At 35.4% G+C, this 20,370-nt stretch overlaps 1 protein-coding gene across 4 annotated transcripts in view; it reads left to right on the plus strand.

Annotated features, from left to right (window-relative positions):
• Positions 1-20,370, plus strand: part of LOC135685459 (protocadherin Fat 4) — a 58,144-nt gene that overhangs the window by 24,984 nt on the left and 12,790 nt on the right. For 3 of the 4 annotated variants that reach the window (XR_010516006.2, XM_089110865.1, XM_089110867.1), the window contains 36 exons: positions 315-454; positions 636-815; positions 2,211-2,427; positions 2,537-2,809; positions 3,027-3,146; positions 3,468-3,741; positions 4,066-4,330; positions 4,548-4,655; positions 4,826-4,972; positions 5,123-5,260; positions 5,686-5,802; positions 6,029-6,116; positions 6,541-6,668; positions 7,017-7,238; positions 7,570-7,710; positions 8,199-8,379; positions 9,531-9,658; positions 9,866-10,075; positions 10,547-10,654; positions 10,929-11,048; positions 11,631-12,679; positions 12,944-13,265; positions 13,847-13,954; positions 14,773-14,950; positions 15,152-15,337; positions 15,559-15,731; positions 16,034-16,190; positions 16,431-16,528; positions 16,695-16,835; positions 17,022-17,115; positions 17,370-17,638; positions 17,917-18,078; positions 18,392-18,572; positions 18,834-19,045; positions 19,364-19,543; positions 19,926-20,030. Coding sequence is in view for 3 of the 4 variants with exons in the window: in XM_089110865.1 (XP_088966991.1) it covers positions 315-454; positions 636-815; positions 2,211-2,427; positions 2,537-2,809; positions 3,027-3,146; positions 3,468-3,741; positions 4,066-4,330; positions 4,548-4,655; positions 4,826-4,972; positions 5,123-5,260; positions 5,686-5,802; positions 6,029-6,116; positions 6,541-6,668; positions 7,017-7,238; positions 7,570-7,710; positions 8,199-8,379; positions 9,531-9,658; positions 9,866-10,075; positions 10,547-10,654; positions 10,929-11,048; positions 11,631-12,679; positions 12,944-13,265; positions 13,847-13,954; positions 14,773-14,950; positions 15,152-15,337; positions 15,559-15,731; positions 16,034-16,190; positions 16,431-16,528; positions 16,695-16,835; positions 17,022-17,115; positions 17,370-17,638; positions 17,917-18,078; positions 18,392-18,572; positions 18,834-19,045; positions 19,364-19,543; positions 19,926-20,030 (6,920 nt within the window). In the remaining variant the exon portion in view is untranslated. The remainder of the gene's footprint in view (positions 1-314; positions 455-635; positions 816-2,210; positions 2,428-2,536; positions 2,810-3,026; positions 3,147-3,467; positions 3,742-4,065; positions 4,331-4,547; positions 4,656-4,825; positions 4,973-5,122; positions 5,261-5,685; positions 5,803-6,028; positions 6,117-6,540; positions 6,669-7,016; positions 7,239-7,569; positions 7,711-8,198; positions 8,380-9,530; positions 9,659-9,865; positions 10,076-10,546; positions 10,655-10,928; positions 11,049-11,630; positions 12,680-12,943; positions 13,266-13,846; positions 13,955-14,772; positions 14,951-15,151; positions 15,338-15,558; positions 15,732-16,033; positions 16,191-16,430; positions 16,529-16,694; positions 16,836-17,021; positions 17,116-17,369; positions 17,639-17,916; positions 18,079-18,391; positions 18,573-18,833; positions 19,046-19,363; positions 19,544-19,925; positions 20,031-20,370) is intronic. The other variant, XM_089110866.1, reaches the window with a different exon arrangement.

Raw genomic sequence — 20,370 nt, forward strand, 5'->3', positions numbered from 1 at the left:
TAACTCGGAATCAACATACGGTATGAGAAGCAGGTTACGTCCAAAAATGACCACCTGGAAGGAAATCTCTTGACTTCCAAGAAACTGGCCTTTCTAATGAGTTTCCAGAATTTCCAAAAGCTAAGAAATCTTTTTTTAAGTTTAAACATCTTTTTAAGGATTTAAGAATTTTTGCTTTTAATTGTTTAAAATATCCAAATGTTTTTTTGCATGTCCTTTGTTAATAGCAATACTCTTTCTGATTTTCGGTGTAAGTTAAAACATAGTATTATCAATAGTAAAAAAACTAAATGATATTTTTTCTTTTGCAACAGGAGGAACTCCACCGAGAAGAAGTACTGCCTTTCTAAATATTCGCGTCATGGATGCGAACGATGAATTTCCTCAATTTTCTCAACAGCAATATTTAGCTAGCATCAAAGAAAATTTGCCTGCAGATCAATTTGTAACACAGGTTAGCTGACAACTTTTGTTCAAAATTTCAAATGATTTTGAAAAATGTTACGATCAGGGAAACATTCAAACAAAGATAGACCATATGTTGCTTAAGCTTTCAATTGAATCAAATATGCTATATCCATTTATTAACTTTTTACATTCATTGTTATATCTACGCTTCCCACATTCTTTTCTAGGTCTTTGCAACCGACAAAGATCTAGGCGTCAATGGCACTATCAGATACAATATGTCCAGCGAATTTTTCTCAATTGATACTACAAATGGAAAAATTACCACAAAGTTATCTTTAGATCGTGAAAATGTTTCGAAACATACTTTGATTGTTACAGCTTTTGATGGTGGCAGTCCAGCAAAGGTAAGTTTCGTAGTGTACAATTCTATGTGTACATTTCGTTGTGAACATTTCTTAGTGTACATTTCATAGTGTACATTTCGTAGTGTACATCTCGTAGTGTACATTTCTTAGTGTACATTTCGTAGTGTACATTTCTTAGTGTACATTTCTTAGTGTACAATTCTATGTGTACATTTCGTTGTGAACATTTCTTAGTGTACATTTCTTAGTGTACATTTCGTAGTGTACATTTCGTAGTGTACATTTCGTAGTGTACATTTCGTAGTGTACATTTCGTAGTGTACATTTCTTAGTGTACATTTCGTAGTGTACATTTCGTAGTGTACATTTCTTAGTGTACATTTCGTAGTGTACATTTCTTAGTGTACATTTCGTAGTGTACATTTCGTTGTGAACATTTTGTAGTGTACATTTCGTAGTGTACATTTCGTAGTGTACATTTCTTAGTGTACATTTCGTAGTGTACATTTCGTAGTGTACATTTCTTAGTGTACATTTCGTAGTGTACATTTCGTAGTGTACATTTCTTAGTGTACATTTCGTAGTGTACATTTCTTAGTGTACATTTCGTAGTGTACATTTCGTAGTGTACATTTCGTAGTGTACATTTCGTAGTGTACATTTCGTAGTGTACATTTCTTAGTGTACATTTCGTAGTGTACATTTCGTAGTGTACATTTCTTAGTGTACATTTCGTAGTGTACATTTCTTAGTGTACATTTCGTAGTGTACATTTCGTTGTGAACATTTTGTAGTGTACATTTCTTAATACACTCCTTAACAGATAAATTCATGATTATATTCATAAGGCTCTTAAAGATTTATAGCCAATAGTTTGTTAGATACCAAATGTTGATTAGAGTTCTGCTTTAATTTTTGCTCAACAAAGGTTTTGAGCCTATCTATTAGAAATATTTGGTGTAGGTAACACCAAATACGACTTTTCCTAAGCGAAATTCTTTTCATCGGCTGTCTGCCGCGAGGCAGGCTCAGCGCCACATGCGCCAACCATCACGATCAACTCTACGCTTGAATTTTCCATACGCTTTAGTTCTGCCATTTTTTTCATACGCCAATGATTAAACAATGTCATTCTGTTTCTTCCTCCACTCTTTTTGCAGTAAATCGTTCCTTCGATGACATCACTTAGTAGTCCCTAGTGTCTCATAATGTGACCCATCCACTTTTTCTGCCGGTTATGTATGGTTGAGATTAATCTCACTGCATTTACCAACTGACCGCCAACCTTTGCTCCTTCTTAAGGAGTTAAGGAGTGTCGCAATTCTCTAATGAGGCTCATTACTTCCGCAAATGTGACGCACCCCTCTACCAATCACTGTTGGGTCCGACTCTCCATTAGTAAATTAAGCCAATAATGTTCTATTTTTGTTCCAGAATTCTGCTGTTCCTGTCATTATTGATGTTGAAGACGAAAACGACAACGCTCCTGCTTTCGAGAAGCCAAATTATTATGCTTTAATTACAGAGAACAGAAAGGTTGGATCGTCCTTAATACAAGTTGCTGCAAAGGATTCTGACAGTGGACTTAATGGGGCGATTCGGTACAGCATGACTGATGGACAAGGTATCTTTGCGATAAACCCAAACACTGGTATGTCTTTGTGTTATACTTTACTACAAAATTAAAAATTCAACTTTGCAACAAATAGACACCAACTTTTTTTAGATATTCTGTATCAGGTTTCCAAACTCTTCAACAGGTTTAGTGTTGACTGCCGACATTGTGGACCGGGAAAGATTCCCTAATGGCTTCAATATCATTATCACATGCTCAGACCAAGGCACAAAGCCACTTGCTGCGTCCGTCAATTTGTTCGTGAACATTTCTGATGCTAATGACAACTCGCCTGTCTTTAGTAGATACTCGTATCGAGGAAAGGTTATAGAAAATGCGATTGGAGCTGTTGCTGTTGCTGTCAATGCAACGGATGCAGACACTGGGCCTGCCGGGGAAATTCTTTATACTATAACCGGTAAGTCGCAAGTGTATACGTGATCGATACACTCAGGCTGTACACAAGCCAGGAAATGTGGTGCAACGTTTTCTAACTGATCCTAAATTTTATGCCTAATGATTTGACGATAACTGGGTCTACGGCGTACTGTGATGTGCTAAGGTTTTTTTGATAAAATAGAATTTTATTTACGATGACGTCTTCAGCATAGTTTCTTTTTCAATTATATTTGAAGGAGGGAATTCTGAAGGAGCCTTTGTAATAGATGTTGATGGACGAATCAAAACAGCAAAACGTCTTGACAGAGAAAGTAAAGCAGTTTATGAATTGGTTGTGCGAGCCAAAGATCGTGGGGGTAAGTTTTTGGTCGGATTGGTCGGAGGTAACTTCTAAAATGATACTGAATTTTTCATTTGAATTAGGTTATGTTGACTTTTTAAGGTTATTGATGAAGATATAAACTTTCAAAAGCCGCCAAAAGATAAATTACACATTGAATTATAATCTTATTATTTTTGATATTATTTAGTGATCTTGTTATTAGTTATGGATTGTTGATCAAAACTGCTTACACTCTTATAATTTTTTATGATAGATTTTTGAAGCTATATGAAAAGTAAACTACAAGAAAAACATGGATGCGTTGTAATGAAATTTTGTTATTAACATGGAATAGGTGAGCCAAAGCACGCTGATGTAGAAGTAGATATTGAAGTTCTGGATGCAAATGACAACGCACCGAGAATCGGAGATCTGCCTAATAATATTTTGATTAGCGAAGCAACATTGGTTGGTTCTCAAGTCGTTACAGTGACTGCAACGGATTTAGACATTGGTACAAATAGTTTGTTCTCTTTCCATGGTATATCAGTTGGCTCACAATTTACAATTGATGGAAGAAGTGGGGCAGTGCTCACTGCAGCTTCATTTGATTACGAGCTTATGTCCAGGTAAAATAGATACTTCTACTCTAGCATTTCAAAGCATTCTATGTCAATGTTTGCAACAAATTTCACTCTATGGACGATAATGGTCAGCTTGTCTTTCTTCTGTAATCTTATTGATGTCTTGATTGTCATATTGGCTTTCAGAGATGTTGAGGTATTCAGAACAGGCTGCCAAATTCAACATGTTCTTGAAGCAGCCACCTCACCATTGACAACTAACACGTTCACTTTTAACTAAATTCAATTTGCATACCATAGTTGTAAAAGTGATTCTATTGTGATATAAACGATGCAAGAAAAGTATGAGCCATAATCATTCTATTCAAGGTACACATTCATTGTTTGGGCCACAGACAATGGAAACCCTAGCCTGAACAGCACGAAAGTCGCTATCAACTTCACAATTGTGGACTCCAACGACAACAATCCAGTATTCAACCCAGCAGTATACTTTGCGTCTGTTAAGGAGAATTCAGTTTCTGGCACTCGCGTTGTAACAGTGAATGCATCTGAAAGTGACACCGGCTCAACTGTTATTTATTACATTGCCAATGGAAATCTTGGCAACGCATTTCAAATTGACAGCCGTGCAGTAAGTTTAGCTTTGACAAGGTGTACTCTTTGTATCCATAGAAAGCTCAAAATAATAAAAAATACTAAGTATATAGAATGATTTCCATCCTAAATACATTTCCAAATATAATTTTTCTCGTATGATGTAACTTTTTTGACTAGATTTTCGTTTGCTCTCTATTTTGACTTTCTAAAAGAGTCATTCACGTGAAGATTTAATTTTTCTTCGGTTTCAGGGTGTTATCAGTGTTCATGGCAACCTGGATCGGGAGACAACGTCGATCTACTATCTGCTAATCACTGCTTCGGACAACGGCATGCCGCCGAGACTTGGACAAGCCTACGTAATTAAGCAATAAAAACTTTTCAAATTTAATTCACTTTTCAGTTCCAATGTGGAGGTTTCCATTGCCTTATTAGCTTTAAACTACAGTTTGCAATCATAATGCAGATATGAATAGAGAGGTTTTACTCCTTTAACTCCTTTTTGCATTGTCCTTTCGTTTTGTTTCAGGTCACTGTTACAATCACCGATGAAAACGACCTTCCACCTAAATTTCAGTTTCTTAATTACGGAGGAGAAGTCAAGGAGAACATGCCTATTGGCACAAATGTCGTGACCCTTACTGCAACAGATCCAGATTTATCGAACAAAACTAAGGTCAGTTTAGCTTCTGAAATCTGATGTGCAGCTGTTGGTGTTTGCTATGTCTCACAAAAACTGCTAGCTTGATAGAAGCGTAAAATTGCAATTTTTATGTTAATTGACCTCTGTCTAAATGTTATGTTAAATCATAAAATTGCTTTGCAGCTGCAGTTTCAACTTGTTGACGGCAATGTCGAAAATGCGTTTTCGATCTCGACATATCAAATTGCAAATGAGTTTAAGGCGGTTATAACAACAGCTGGAAAAATTGACCGGGAGACCACTTCGCTGTATCGGCTAACGGTTAGAAGATTTTGATCTTTATTTTTTTCCATAAAATGTAGCTTTTTATTTATATATTGTGCAAGAAATTCCTAAAAATAGTCGTTCATGATCGAAAAGTTGCCGTTGAAGTAAAGTTTTTACGTTTTTCGAGTTTTTGATTCTTTAATTTAGAATGCCATGTACTTTTGATTTTGCAAACATTAGCATGAATTGAATGTCAAAATCTTTAACCTTCAAGCAAACGATTTCAAGCATCCTTTCATACACGCTCATTTGGTAATTTTTATCAAAGCCTGAGCTAAATCTGTAGTAAGGGATATTATAAAAACAGCAATACGAATTGCTTTCTTGAAAAATTTTGTTCTCTTATGAAAAAAGGTTACCACAACGGTACTTGCAATATACGATTTTGACGGAATATATTTATTGCTAAAATTTTCTAGGTCAAAGTTTCTGATGGGTTCTTTTCTGACTTCGTTAATGTCACAATCAAAGTGATCGACGAAAATGACAATTTCCCAGTTTTTAATTCAAGCATTTACCAAGCAACGGCATTCGAGGTGAGTGTTTTTATCATGATTTTGAAATAGAACCCCCTTTTTAATTGTAATTTTTTGACAATCAAGATTTGTTGTCTGAAAAACGTTACGAGACTACATGATTTTTTGGCCTTCGAATGTAAATATTGATGAATTGTGTTTCTTCAACTCACACTGATTCTTTTATATATGTGTGATTATATCATGTGGTTATATGATTTTCAACTAAGTCATCTTATACCGCTAGAATGAAGAGGCTGGAAAGTTTGTTCTTAAGATATCAGCAGTCGACTTAGACGAAGGTCAAAATGCGATGTTGCGATATGGGATCGAAAGTATGATTCTATCTCCATTTTATGAATACATTCTTTAAAGAAATTTTTAGAAATTTTTAACCTAAGTATTTGATACATGTTGATGGCTTTGATCCAACATTCAAAGCAACCTAGTTTTTGGAGTAATTCTTTTCTGAGGCATAAGCACATCTTCTGATCATATCAGCTTTAGCTATTGAAGTTCTTTCCCATTTCCTTTAGTATTATAAATGGAACTTTTTGTAGAACTGCAAATCGATTATGCTGAATTCTAATATTCTAAACATATTCATATTGTCGTCTATGACTTTAATATTTCTTCAAATGCATTTCAAGCAATGGTAAATGACATGATATTCTTTGTCATGAATATCATGTCATTTACCATTGCTTGAAATATAATATAAATTAAATGATATTAAAATTCTTTGTTTATTTTCATCAGATTCGAATGGCATGCTGTTCATTGATCGATTTTTTGGCGAAATAACGACTACTACGAAAACAATGGACCGAGAAGCTGCCAGCATTTACGACATTTTATGCTCCGCACAAGACTCAGGCGGTAAAAAGGTAACACTTCTATACTTTTCTATATTTTTATATTATATTAATCTATATTTTTCTGACTCGTATATTTTTATTAAAGTGACAACTATTCGTGGAGGGGAATTTTTCGGAGATTACGCATGAATAGGAGTCAGATAATAAAGGGTCAAAGTTCCTTTTTAGCCTCAAGCAATACTTCAGAACATTAAACTCAAACTGAAAATTAGGTAACAGATAATAATAGTAAGATTTGGCAATAAATGGGAAATCTACAAGATATTGCATAGTATTCTGTACGCCTTTTGTGCTGGAAAGCTGCACAAATGTATTATTCTTCAATGCCTTGGAGGTATAATCAACTCATTTTTGCAGGGGTTTACGATCGTGAGAATAACCATCCTTGACAAGAATGACATGAAACCTGTCTTCAGCCCCTTGAAGTATGACTTTGAGGTCCAAGAAGGGCTTGGAAGCAGCGGGAAAATTGTTGCTGCTGTGAAGGCGACCGATGCGGACGATGGATCAAATGCGAAACTGCTTTACAGGATAAAAAGCGGAAATTTTGGGAATGCATTTCACATTCACCCAGAAACTGTATGTTCTCTTTATTAATCGGTTGTTGATTCTAATCTGAAGATTTCTTTTAGCGTTTTAGCAATTTTATCCAAAAAATAAAGGCCTATTACTCAAAAGCCTTGAGAAAACGCAAAAAACAAACCTCGACTGATATTTTTCACGTAAACTTGAGGTTCTGGCATATCAGCTTATTTGCTTCGCACTGAATATCCCTGCAACATTAGAGGTATTAAGTGATGCTCTTTTTAAACAGAGGTTCTAAACTATAAAAACCAGATAATTTTATGACGTCATAACTAGGTCACTCTCTTATCGTCCAGCTATTTTCACTATTCTATTTTATGCATAGGGTGTTGTTACCTCAATAAAAGAACTTGATCGGGAGCAAGATGGTCTTAAACTTGATGCAAAGTCTAGAGGGGTTTATGAGCTGGCGATTGAGGCAGTTGATCAAGGCGACCCGAGTCTAGTATCCACTACTCATGCTCAGGTAAGAGTTACTGAAAGATTGCAAGAAGCGAAAGTACTCATACTGGATAAAATAAAATAAATCCGCATAATTTACCAAAAATGATACGAAAGATTCTTATTCGACTTCCAAATCCAACATTGCATCAAAACTTCCGAACAGGTAAAATATAGATGGTGATCGTTCAGAGGAAATTTTCAAGGTTTGGATGAAAGATAGGATCGAATCTGTGACGTACCTTTAAAGTACTTGTTTAGTTTAAGCAAGGCAAAACGAAGCCAGCCAAGAGACCAACCATAACACGAAATATATTCGTCACAACTCCCATGCTGTTGTTCTGCTGTTTTCTTTTTTATGTGGGCCCACAACCATATTTTCCTTGCCAGTTCACGTCTTGTAATGTCCTTTTTTATGTTTATTTAAGTCTTCTTATGTTCTTCCATCTTTGTCTGAGTACTAAAATATTTTGCAACCGTTACACAATTAAAATGCCACTTTTATACTGACAGGTCAATGTTTATCTCCTTGACGTCAATGACAACCAACCAGTATTCCCTGCAAATGGCTTCTCCGTGTTTATATCTGAAGGAGCTTTGGCAAATCAAGATATTGTTAAGGCGACCGCTGTTGATGTTGATGCTTGGAATAATAGCGAAATTCATTATGAAATAATCACGGGAAATGAAGAAGGTAACAGAAAGTCAAAAGTTCATGATATTTTCTTGGAATATCATATCAACATTATTTTAAGCTACGTCAGTGTCTTGTTACATTTTTAATTCTGATAAGTTCACCTATGTTGATTGTAATAGCTCATGATGATTATGAATCAACTTTTGAACAACTTTTAATAAAACATTATAAAAGAATAAAACATTAATATCTCATAAGAAACATTTACAATATCTTGGATGAAATATTTTCCGTGAATGAATGTCCATATTACTCAAGAAACTCCCAATTCAAAACAGCGGAGCCACAATACAAAATATATGGATTTAATACCGTATCATACAGATGTAGCCAAATATTGAACTCAGTCTCAAACGGAATAAAGTACGAAATACTTTATCAATATTCAAGAAAAAAATTTCAGAATTTTACATCGTTCAATTGTACTTGTAATCTTTGCAAGGAATACCTATGCAACATCGGTTATATTTGATTTACATTGTATTTAGTGTTTGTAATGTAAATTATTTGGTTTTAATTAGCTTGAGTATTCATAGCTAGAATTTTTCACCAACTTTAAATAAAGAAAGAAGAAAAAACCTATTTCCTTTCAGAACTCATCAATATAAATGATTCTTAAGATCGGACGGTCATTCCGAAATTCCTGAAGTATTTCACATTGCCGGGAGAAATATGCTTCTAGTCTGTTTCTATGTAAAGAGGAAACCTAAGCTCTTAAAAAGTGTCATAAATATCTAAAGGTGTTAAAAATTACTTTTTCTTGTCATTGCTCTATGTAAAATGGTTTCTAAAAACATAGACGCACCCGTTAGTATAATATCTGAGAATTTTTAGAGATAAAATAAGGTATTAGTGCAATCTTGGATGATGATTTTTAGAAAGGTATCTGATTAAAGCATCAGGTTGATTGCTTCTAAATATAGCTCAAATGTAACAAAAGTGTGCCTGAAAATAGTAAACGTTTTAAACGATTATTTGAAACTGACTGCAAGAAAAATTTAAAAGGTATTTTATGCTAATTTAGAATGCGTGCTTGCAAAAATTTTGATTTTTGCCTTGCCCTGAGGCTTCCAGATTCTCTCGGTGGACCTTGTGACATCATTTGACTTACAACAGACTTACAGGTATCACTCCTTATTGATTTCAAGGGGATTTCAAGATGAACAGTAAAAATGCGATGCTAATGACTGCAAGGAAACTCGAAAGACAAAAAACATTTGCTTACAACCTGACGATCAAAGCCAGTGACTTGGGATCCCCATCGCTTGCGTCACAAGTATGTAATTTGATTTCAAAACGTTATTCTATTGATTGGGCATTTGAAAATAGTTTTGCTTTTCTACTCGTTTAAATCGTTTATTACTCGAAATGAAAATTACTTCATGTTTCTTTACTGAAAATAGTTCCCCCTGTTTTTATACACTGTGACGGTCACCATTCTGCTTGTTCATATTTTCCCCGCCCTGTTATAAAAAATTTTTAGACGCAGCTCAGAATAACAATTGGAGATACAAATGACAATGCACCGGTGTTCAAGAAAAAGAACTACTCCATCCAGGTGTCTGAGAACATCTCTGTAAGCTCTGTGGTAGTAAATATTTCCGCAACTGATGCTGATACCGGACAGAACGCCATCATTCGGTACGAAATTGTCGGTGGAAATGAAGACGGAAGCTTTGCTGTTTCAAACAAGGTTTGATGTTGCCTTAGCTTATCGCGTTCGTAATTGATAAGCAATTTAAGAAGAAAAAAATTCTTCATTGTATATTGAGTCAGGCTTTTCTGTAAATGTTCTGCAAAATTGCAAATTGAATGTTATTGTGAGGATTCCGGTTTTGGCAGCTTTTGGATTGAGAATAGTAAGACTCTGCATCTCTGCAGAACATAAAGAATTGCCTATATCGACCTGCCAGTTGTACTTAAATGGATTTACTAACGAAGTAGACCTCGTTCAGCATATTACGTGGAACGGCTCTTACGCAATGAGATGTTATAGCGTGTGTATGTAAACTTTAGGAGGATGAGTATCATAAAATGCGGTTCCAGTTGAAGTCGTTCTGAGTTACCCGCTTTGAACCCTCCTCCAACGAAAGCTGATATTGTCTTTAAACTCCTCCATCCATTATGTAATGTCTAATGTCTGACATGCTTCGGTTTTGTACAGGATGGTTTTGCATCGCTCATTGTGACAAGCAGAGTTGACAGAGAAAAGAAAGCTTCGTACCACTTATCAGTCATGGCTATCGATGGTGGGATACCCTACAGCAGAATGGTAATTTTTCAATGATCTTTGCTCGCTTATTTCAAAACTTGAAGAAATGAGTTTTATAAAGCTTTAAAAGTTTTCTTATTTTATTAATAACACTTAAACAACGAGAAGATATTTATTTATCATAATTGATTTTTTTTAAATTGTGCACTTACCAAAAAAACGTACCACTCCTGCATTCCCACTGGTGACCTAGCATTTTGGGCGAGGATTTGTCTTGTTATTTATTTCATATGGAATTAGTTTGGTTTTCACTGCAAAATGTGTTCATACTCAGGCAATTGCATACGTCACAATTGGTCTGTTGGATGAAAATGACAATTCCCCTGTGTTTACGCATACCAAATATACCGGATCGATAAATGAGGGCGCGGCAGGCAACATACCAGTTGCAATGGTGAGCAGCCTTTTTCACTTCAACACTTTTCTGAACTTAGTGAAATCAAATCATATCTACCTTGTCACTGAAATTCATATAATTTTTAGTATTACTCAGCCTTTTATCTTTACTTTCTTAATATAAGTATCGGGCCTTCTGGGCCATCATAATCTCTGATTTTTCTGTTTATAATTGCTTTCCTCAGCCTATTATGACAAGTTAAACCTTGTAAAGTTTTCTATCTTTTATGTTTATATTCATTTTTGTAATTTATGTAAATGGAGTTAGCAAACATATTAAAATTCCAGATTACGAAAAAAATTATCAGTTTCTTTGTGAAAATTAAAGGTAACTTTTCCTAGATTTCCTAAGCCATTTGGAATACATAGCTGTTCCTTATCTAAGTTTAAATTTCTTTCTACCGTGTTTTCCTAAGAGAGGTCTAGCGCTAACCTGGCCGTTTATAATATTTTATATTTAATGCAGAGTTCAGATTCATAGAAGGGATTTATTGAAGAATGATAAATCTAGCATCTCTACGCTTTTCGATTCCTCATTTCTCAATGCCTTCTATGCCTTAAATGCTTGTTTATTTTTAAGCCAATAAGAATTCAAGCCGCTGATGCTGACGTTGGACTCAATGCCGAGATATCATATACACTTGAAGGTCCTGACAGCAGCGCCTTCACAATTGACGCGAGTGGGGTTCTTAAAACTACCCAAACATCGAGTCATTTGATTGACTATGAAAAGAAAGCAAACTATGATTTCGCTGTAGTTGCCACTGACAGGCTGGGAAGTGGCCTAAAAGCTGTGGCTAATGTAGCAGTGTTAGTGACTGATGTTAATGACAACTATCCGATGTTCCTGACGAGCCGATATTTTGCTAGCATTAAAGAATCTGTTGCCATTGGACAATCAGTCATACAGCCAAATGCAACAGATCCGGATTCGGGATACTTTGGTTTCATTTCATATCGAATCATTTCAGGGTCTGATGGAAAATTTACCATTGACCCATCGACTGGGCTGATCCGAACACAGGACGGATTAGACCGGGAGCGCAAGGATATTTATATTTTAAACGTATCCGCGTATGATGCAGGCCTACCCCCTAACGTTGCTTATTGCTCTGTTTTCATTAACATTACGGATGTTAATGATAATACGCCAATTTTTGATAAAATGGATTATGCAGTCAATTTTGTAGAGACAGACGCTCTGGGAGCCTATGTAACGAAAGTAAGAGCAACGGACCCAGATTACGGGGAAGCTGGGAAAGTTACATACAGCATTAACAGTGCAGGATTCCTCATTGATAGCCAGACAGGAGTTGTCAGATCAAGGAAGGCTTTGGATCGGGAGATACAGGATCGTTATGATGTCATTGTCTCTGCAGTGGATGGGGGCGGTAGAACCTCAAACGCTTCGTTGTCCATAACTGTACTTGACATCAATGACAATGTGCCACAGTTTCTTGTGTCCAGTCCACTGATTATCGATGTTTTCGAAAAGACTCCGAATAACTCAATCCTGGCGATTTTAGAGGCCAGAGACAAAGATGTTGGAAGAAATGGTAAAGTTGAGTACACAATAAACGGCAGTGATTTTGACATATTTTCGATCGACAGGGAAAAAGGAATTTTACGGTGAGAATAGATCTATACAAATCTTAGTATTTCCGGATTTTTTTGTTTGGTTTCGGATTTTCTTAAAGTAGGTACTCTTTTTAACTTAACTTAACTTCAAATTGATTGAAAGATAAGCATTGCGTGAATTGCAACAATAGCAGCTGAAGCGCATTTCTAACCGTCGGACTATGGAGGGGCATGAATTTAGTGTTTATCAAATCTATGTAGCTGCTTCAATCAGAATTTGGTTTTAAAAGTCAATGCCTATTCTTTATTTCATAGATTATCCAAGAACCTGGATGTAGCAAAACTCACAAGTAATGGCCTTCTCTCAAATGGAACAAGTTTGTCTTTAAACATAACTGCAATGGATTATGGGGAAATAAGACGGTCGTCGTTGCTGGCTCTAAGGATAAACATAATTGACATTAATGAAGAAAACCCATACTTCAATGCTACTTTATACAATGCGTTTGTAATGGAAAATATCCCAGTTGGAAGTTCTGTTTTAAAGGTAGAGGCCAGAAAGAGCTCATTAAGCAAAAGTTTATCTTACGGATTTGTGGGACAGCCGCTTGCTTACTTTGATATCAACCAAAAAACTGTGAGTTCCACTGAATTATCATATTTGTTTTTCTGCAATAGACTTTTGGCTTAGACTCTTGTACATATTTTCATGGATCTTTTTAAATATTTCTATCTGCTCTGCGATTATTTTGCCGGTAGAAATTTTGAAACAACAACCTCTAGAAAGTTTGCTGAAGTGATTAATATGCAAAAATTATATTCCTAAGAAAATTTTTCTCTGATATATCAAAATTTTTAAGTAGAGATATTAAGCTATTGATGAGAGTTTTCAATGATAAAATCCTCGTCAAAATTTCCTTTTATGATTAATTAGAAATAAAGTTGCAACACCAGTTTTATCGACCTTTGAATAGAATTGTTACTTCAAGACTTGGCTCAGCAAAAAATACTGATATTCAAATATCACCTTCATGTATGGAGGGATATTTTCCTTTAAAAATACATGCTGAAGTTTTTGTAGCACAAAAGTGTTTGCTGTTATTCGATCATTATCAGATTTTGATACACTGACGAAAAGTGCGTCAGTACTCTATATTTCCGCCATTCCGTGTCATCTTCAAAAGTATCGCATTTTTATACCTCGGTTTTGCTTTTTAGGGAGAAATTACAACTGTTAATGAAATAGACCGTGAAAAGAACAGCAAGTTCATTTTGAATGTGAAAGTTAATGATAACGAACTCCCGCCAAGGTTCGGGTACACGACGGTATGTTTATTGCATATTTAGTATCTACATTGCCAGCTTTGTTTTGATAAAAATTTTTACCTCTAATCATTTCACAATTTTCTTTTCATCTTCATACACTTTCACTTTGCTAAATGGGCATAAAGTACTTATTTATCTAAGAACTGTATTTTACGATTACATTATTTACATTTAATTACCGTTCTCAGAGGATTGCGATTATATTTTGTAGGAACTCTAGACCATTCTTATTTTTATAAATTGTTTAAGAGCAAATGCATTTTTTAAGTGGGCCCAGAACGGTAGGCTCTATATGTGTTGTGACGTAATCCTGAGAAGTGTTCTTTTGACGTAGGTTTGGTCTTACGATTAGGAAATGTTTCTTCTTGCATGTTGAAGGTCTTAAATTAATCTCTTTTGCGCACAATGTCCCAAAGCTAGATTGTGCTTGAGGGAAGCCAAAATTCTAGATAATCGAACCCGCTTTGTTAGAGTTGTTTTACGGCTGGCTGTCCTAGGAAAAATGAGTTTTTATACCTGGATATTGGCGTGCTCGGTCCTTGGGGTGTTCGTTCTTTAGGGTGCTTGGTCCTTGGGCTGTTCATTCCTTGGGCTGTTCAGCCCTTGGACTGTTCGGTCTTTAGGGTATTCGGTCCTTTGGGTGTTTGGTCCTTAGGGTGTTTGACCCTCTGGGTGTTCGGTCATTGGGGTATTACGGATATGAACAGCTGATAACTCCGATAATGTGATTACTCCGGTAATGTGAACAACAATGAAAATGGCCGATATTTTATGAAAATAGAAATTTACGTTCTAATTTTCTTTCCTCTTTTGCTCAGGTGGTAATAACTGCTTTGGACAGCAATGATAATGCTCCAGCATTTGATTTACCGGTGTATAGAGCACAAGCATCAGAAGGATCAAACGTTGGTGACATCTTCTGTACGGTAAAAGCATCAGATGCTGATGCCGGAAAAAACTCGCTGATCACCTACAGGCTAACGCATGCGGATATTGGTAAAATGTGACATGTAATCTTTTTTTCATTTTGAGTCACAATTTGTTAAGCTGTTTCTCAATATTAAATATCAAATCACAAAGAAATATTGCAAATTTCATTGCTTTAGGTACCAAAATGATAAAAATATTGCAATAATTTCTTATGTGCTGAGAATCAAAGTTTAAACAAGACATTTTATTCCTTTTCTGCTATCCCAGGCAGAAACGGAAGCATGGTGCGACTTGATTCTATCTGCGTTAATGCTTTGGGACTAGAAAGCCAGAAGATAACTGCTAGTCAAATGACGTCATCAACGACACTCATAGAAGAGAATAAAGATTTTTCACCGACCCAAGGAAGATTCAACAGTGTTCAATATTTGAAATCCGGCATTCACTATCAAGGTATAATGTAACTAAGGATAATTATCATTTTAAACTCTTTTATTTTCCACGTTTCAACTGCAAAAGGTTATGACCCCAGTTGCCTTAGTTATTGAACAAGGCTTCTCCATTTTTATGTATTCTAGCACGATCTTTCAAAATCTTTAGATTTTTGAGACCATGAAAAGTATTTTTGAAATTCTAATGCATTTCAGTAATTTTTGTGATCCAATTCACCTCAGGGGCATGGTGTGCTGGGCTTTCTGACACCTGGCAATTCTTGCAGATTGATTTAGGGACAGTCACAATTGTGACGAAAGTGGGACTACAAGGAAGTCCTGGAAAGAACAACTACGTTACTTCATTCAGCCTGCTGCACAGCAACGATGCAGAATCCTGGAAAAATACATCAAAAGTGAGATTCCTGTAGCTTGTTTTATTTTGTTTAAAGAATTATTGATTTCATGCTTCTAAGGTTTTAGAAAAGAAATATAAAAGTTCAGTGAACATTGCTCTATTAGTAACCTAATTTGCGAAACAATTTTGGTTCTAATTGTAGAGTTAATCTAATTGCCGAATCTTTGAAACAACGACATTGCTCTCAAGCTACGCAAAAATGCTCTTTTAAAAGACCCAAAAGATTTATTAAGAATTAGATATCCTGGTGTGATATCATAAATGATGACCTTTATTTTCTAGAAACTGTTTGCCTTTTAGGTGTATCCAGGTGCAGAAAACAACTTGGACACTGTCATCAGAGATATCATTCCAGAAATTCGTGCACGATATATCAGAATAAATCCTCTTTCTTGGAAGAATCGAATATGTTTGAGAGCCGAGCTCTATGGTTGCGAGTCGGATGATGCGTTGATAGGTGAATCCTTTGAAGATGGCTTCAATAATAATTTGCATTGAGCTATCTCTCTGATGAATCATAACTCGTTTTGATTTTATCTTTCAAATATCTCGTTTCCTAAATAAAATTATCAAATGTCTATTAGATTTTTCCCTGACTTTTTTCATGAGCCATCGTGAATGATAATTTTGCATATCTTTAATACCTCACATATGCTTTATTGACTTTACTTTTTAACAGAAAACTTTTTTTTTCTAGTGCGGGTGCCATTTGATGTACACCCAAGATCCGGAGCAATTGCTGTTACAGAACAAATGAACCGGGAGGTCAGAGGAAAATACCGTGTCGTTTTAGAAGTAGGCTCTTTTCTTTAATTAAGAATAACTTTCCTTTTGATTCAAAACATAGGCTTGAATGAATTAAGTAATTCAGCCAAGAGATACAATTAAAATTCGATTTGCGTTCTATTTTTCCAGTTCATCTTGATAAATGTTTTTTAAGTCTTAATTGCCAATCCTTCAGGCGATCGATAATGGCGCTGTCCCTTTGAACACCAGCACGCTATTAGAGGTAATGGTACTAGATGCTAATGACAACGCCCCCGCATTCGCTTCAAATTTTTACCACGCAGTGGTACCAGAGAACTCGTTACCAGGCTACGAGGTATGGTATCTTTATAAATATAATTTTGTTGCTGACCCGTGTTTTACGAGCCTTGCACCTATAACGACACTTTTTTGTTTTCTATTACTTGTTAGTTTGGAAATTGTCGTGTTTTACTAGATTTTATGTGGTTTTTGAGCAAACAATCTGGAAAAGAAACCTTTTTTGATTATTTATTTTTCTTAGGTCGCTACTGTTGTCGCAACGGATGCTGATGCTGGGAGAAACGCCGAAATTTCATACCGACTTATAAATGGATTTTCTAGATTTATTATTGAAAGTAGGTTTACAATATTTTTGCTTCCTTTTTGAAGAGGTAATTTAATAGCTTTGTATAAATATAAAGGAGTCCATTAGAGATTCATACCATATGAATGAGGTTGAATTACATTTTAATTCCTTGCAAGAAATTTGGGGGCTTTGCAAATTAACTTCAAGACGAAGTAAAATAATACAGTAATGTAGATTCTTTATTGAAATTTTGGTTAAAAGAGTATTTTGTAAATGTTTTACAGTTTATTTGTTGTTTTGTAGCTTCTTCTGGCATTGTTCGAGTCTCTGGTCACGTGGACTACGAGAATCCTTTAGAGAGGCAATTTACAATTGAAATTGTCGCAGAGGACTCTGGGATTCCCAGTCTACGCTCAAAAGCCATTCTCCTAGTCAATATCACTGATGTGAATGACAACCCACCTGTTTTCAACAGTAGTCTGGTTGAGGTCACGATCTTTGAAGGAATGAGCATCGGAATTGCTTTTGCTGTTGTTGTTGCAACAGACAGAGATGTGGAGGAGAACTCTCAGGTTTCCAGCAACATTTTTTTTTAATTTCTCGGCTGCCTTCAACGGCACAAGCTGATTTAATCGTTACTGATGAGAGAATTTCGATGTTTCCTTCCTCATCTTGCACGATAATGATACAATTTATGGAAAAGTATGGTGGACTTGAAGGTTATGTGATTATGTTTTTAGCAATATGGTGTTTTTATTTCTTTGAAATACACAATTGTGTCATTTTCCTTCAGATTTAAATTGATAAAAAACGTGGTGTTATTAATTCATAGCTTGTCGTTTTCTTACAGATTAAATATAAAGTTCTTGAAGGAACAGATTATTTCAGTGTAAACGTGTCGACTGGAGCTTTGCGTTGCTTGAGAGAGATTGATCGCGAGAAAGATGCAAGTTTTATCATCAAACTCGAGGCAAGAGACAGCGGGAAGCCCTCTTTGCATTCAACTGTCAAGGTCTGTTTTCCATATATTTTTATATACAGTTTCATTTTGTTTGATCAGTTATAATGCATTGCTTCCCTTCGAGACCAGTTTTTTTTATTGATTTTTGTCTTGACATCTTCAAAGATGAAATTATATTTTTCAATTAAAGCTTTAAATTTGTGCTAGGAGCGCTTTGAGATGCACTGCACCCTGTATTGTCCTTCTAGCTAAAGTCTAGTACTTTTATCAATGTATACTTGATTGAATTAACTGTAAATGTATCTTGATGTAAATTAAGTTTTCCGAAATTGTAATTTATTTAAAAAATAATGATTTTCATTAGGTTTCTGTAATTGTGCTTGACATCAATGACAATCCGCCGACATTTGCGCAGCGGAATTACGTAAGAGTGTTGTCAGAGGCAACAAACATCGGATCAGTTGTTGCTGTTGTTACTGCGACAGATCCTGATGCCGGGCATAACGCTAGAATCAGCTATTCAACCATTTCTACAAATTACACAGGTTAGGTTTTGTTCTTTTTATATTGAAAGTAAGAGAATGAAGCAGGGTGCTGATATCGATAGAAGAATGATGGAACTTTTATATGAATGCTGCGTGGATGTGTCAGACATTTGTTTTGCTGCACACTTCTCTTTGAGAGATACTCTTTTCTAAAGAGGTTATTCTCAACGTGCTTATATATGTACTATTAGGGCAAGTATAAATTTAGTCTACTGAAATTCGATGCAAATTCATGAATTCGATGTTACATTATAATTACAGGTGCATTCCAAATGGATCCTCGTTCTGGTGAAATCTCCTTGACTCAAAAACTTGACCGTGAACTGTTGAGTATGATTCAGTTCCAAGTCCTCGCACAGGATAACGGGAATCCACGATTTAATGACACAGCAAATGTGACATTCTTCATATCCGATGAAAATGACAACTCGCCCATAATTTATCCCGACACCTTAACCGTCGACATCAGAGAGGTATGGAACATTTCACTATAAGATATCCCTTTCAACTTATTGTTACAAAAGCAATTGAGCTTTTGCTTGAGATTTAAATTCAACGAAGATGTTAATGTGTGATGAGCATTTACAGAAAAATGGTCAGGAATCGATGGAAAAGGACCCAAAAATGACCAAATGGCAAAGTTGGTTCACCAAATCAAGCTCAAAATGTGTTCTTTGCTTAGCTAATAATGAAACTGGAAGTTTGAGGTGCACTAAATAAGGTCTTGTTTAGATTTTCGTTTTAGAATACGGAGATTTCTTGTCATAATTTACTATTATTCTTGGATTCAGGATGTCCCAAAAATGACATTTGTCGTGAAAGTCAATGCAACTGACAGAGACCAAGACGCAAATGCGGAATTTCAATTCTCTTTGGTACATGGAGCCCAGGATCTGTTTTCAATTGACCCAAAATCTGGTATCATTACCACAAGCGGACAACTCGACAGAGAACAAAGTGATCATTATTCCGTGAGACTTTATTTTGTTTTCCTCAATTTATCAAAATTGAAATAATTCTTTTGAAGAATCTTTGTTTCCATTTTCTTTTAGTTGCAATATTCTCATTTGTTTTTAATTTGTTTTTGCCAATTATTTATTACTTATGAACGAGTTATAATTATTTCGATACACTTTATTTAATGGTATATTCCAAGGTTTTTCAAGCTAGATTTATGACGTGCTCACTGACTATGATTTTCCAAAAGAAATGAACTTTTCTTCTCTTCGTTTTTGTCATGTCTTTCTCATGATAAAGCAATCAGTGAAATATCTTTGCTTGATTTAATCGTTAAATGACAGTTTCGCCATAGAAATAACTTTTATATGAATAAATGTTTTGTATGTACTAAAGGTGGTTGTGATGGCAAGCGACAAAGGAAAAGTGCCGATGCATGGTTTTGCTACTGTGCGAATTAATCTTTTGGATGTTAATGACAACTCTCCAGCCTTTATGCAGGCAAGTTTTTCTGGCTTGTTCTGGCTAACGCAACTCATACTTAACTAGTTATTGCTCCAATTAGTTATTGCAAGTTAATTAATTGATTGTAAGATAAAACTGCCACCTTGATGCTTTGAAAGGTTAGTATCAGGTAATGAGATATAGAGAGCCATCAATTTGGAGCAAGTCACACATCTGTAAACAATCTTCCTAACTTTACAAATATATCGAAGAAAGGCTTGCTTCATCACTTATTTTATCGATTTTTTTAGCCATAAAAGCGATTATCATTTGTAGCTTTGTGCTAGGAAAAAACGAGTTGTATTGGCCTAAATGCTTTAGATGAAAATATTAGAAC

This window comes from Rhopilema esculentum, chromosome 10 (assembly GCF_057945365.1).
Source record: "Rhopilema esculentum isolate cy_ngs chromosome 10, ASM5794536v1, whole genome shotgun sequence".
In the NCBI taxonomy this organism is placed as follows: Eukaryota; Metazoa; Cnidaria; class Scyphozoa; order Rhizostomeae; family Rhizostomatidae; genus Rhopilema; species Rhopilema esculentum.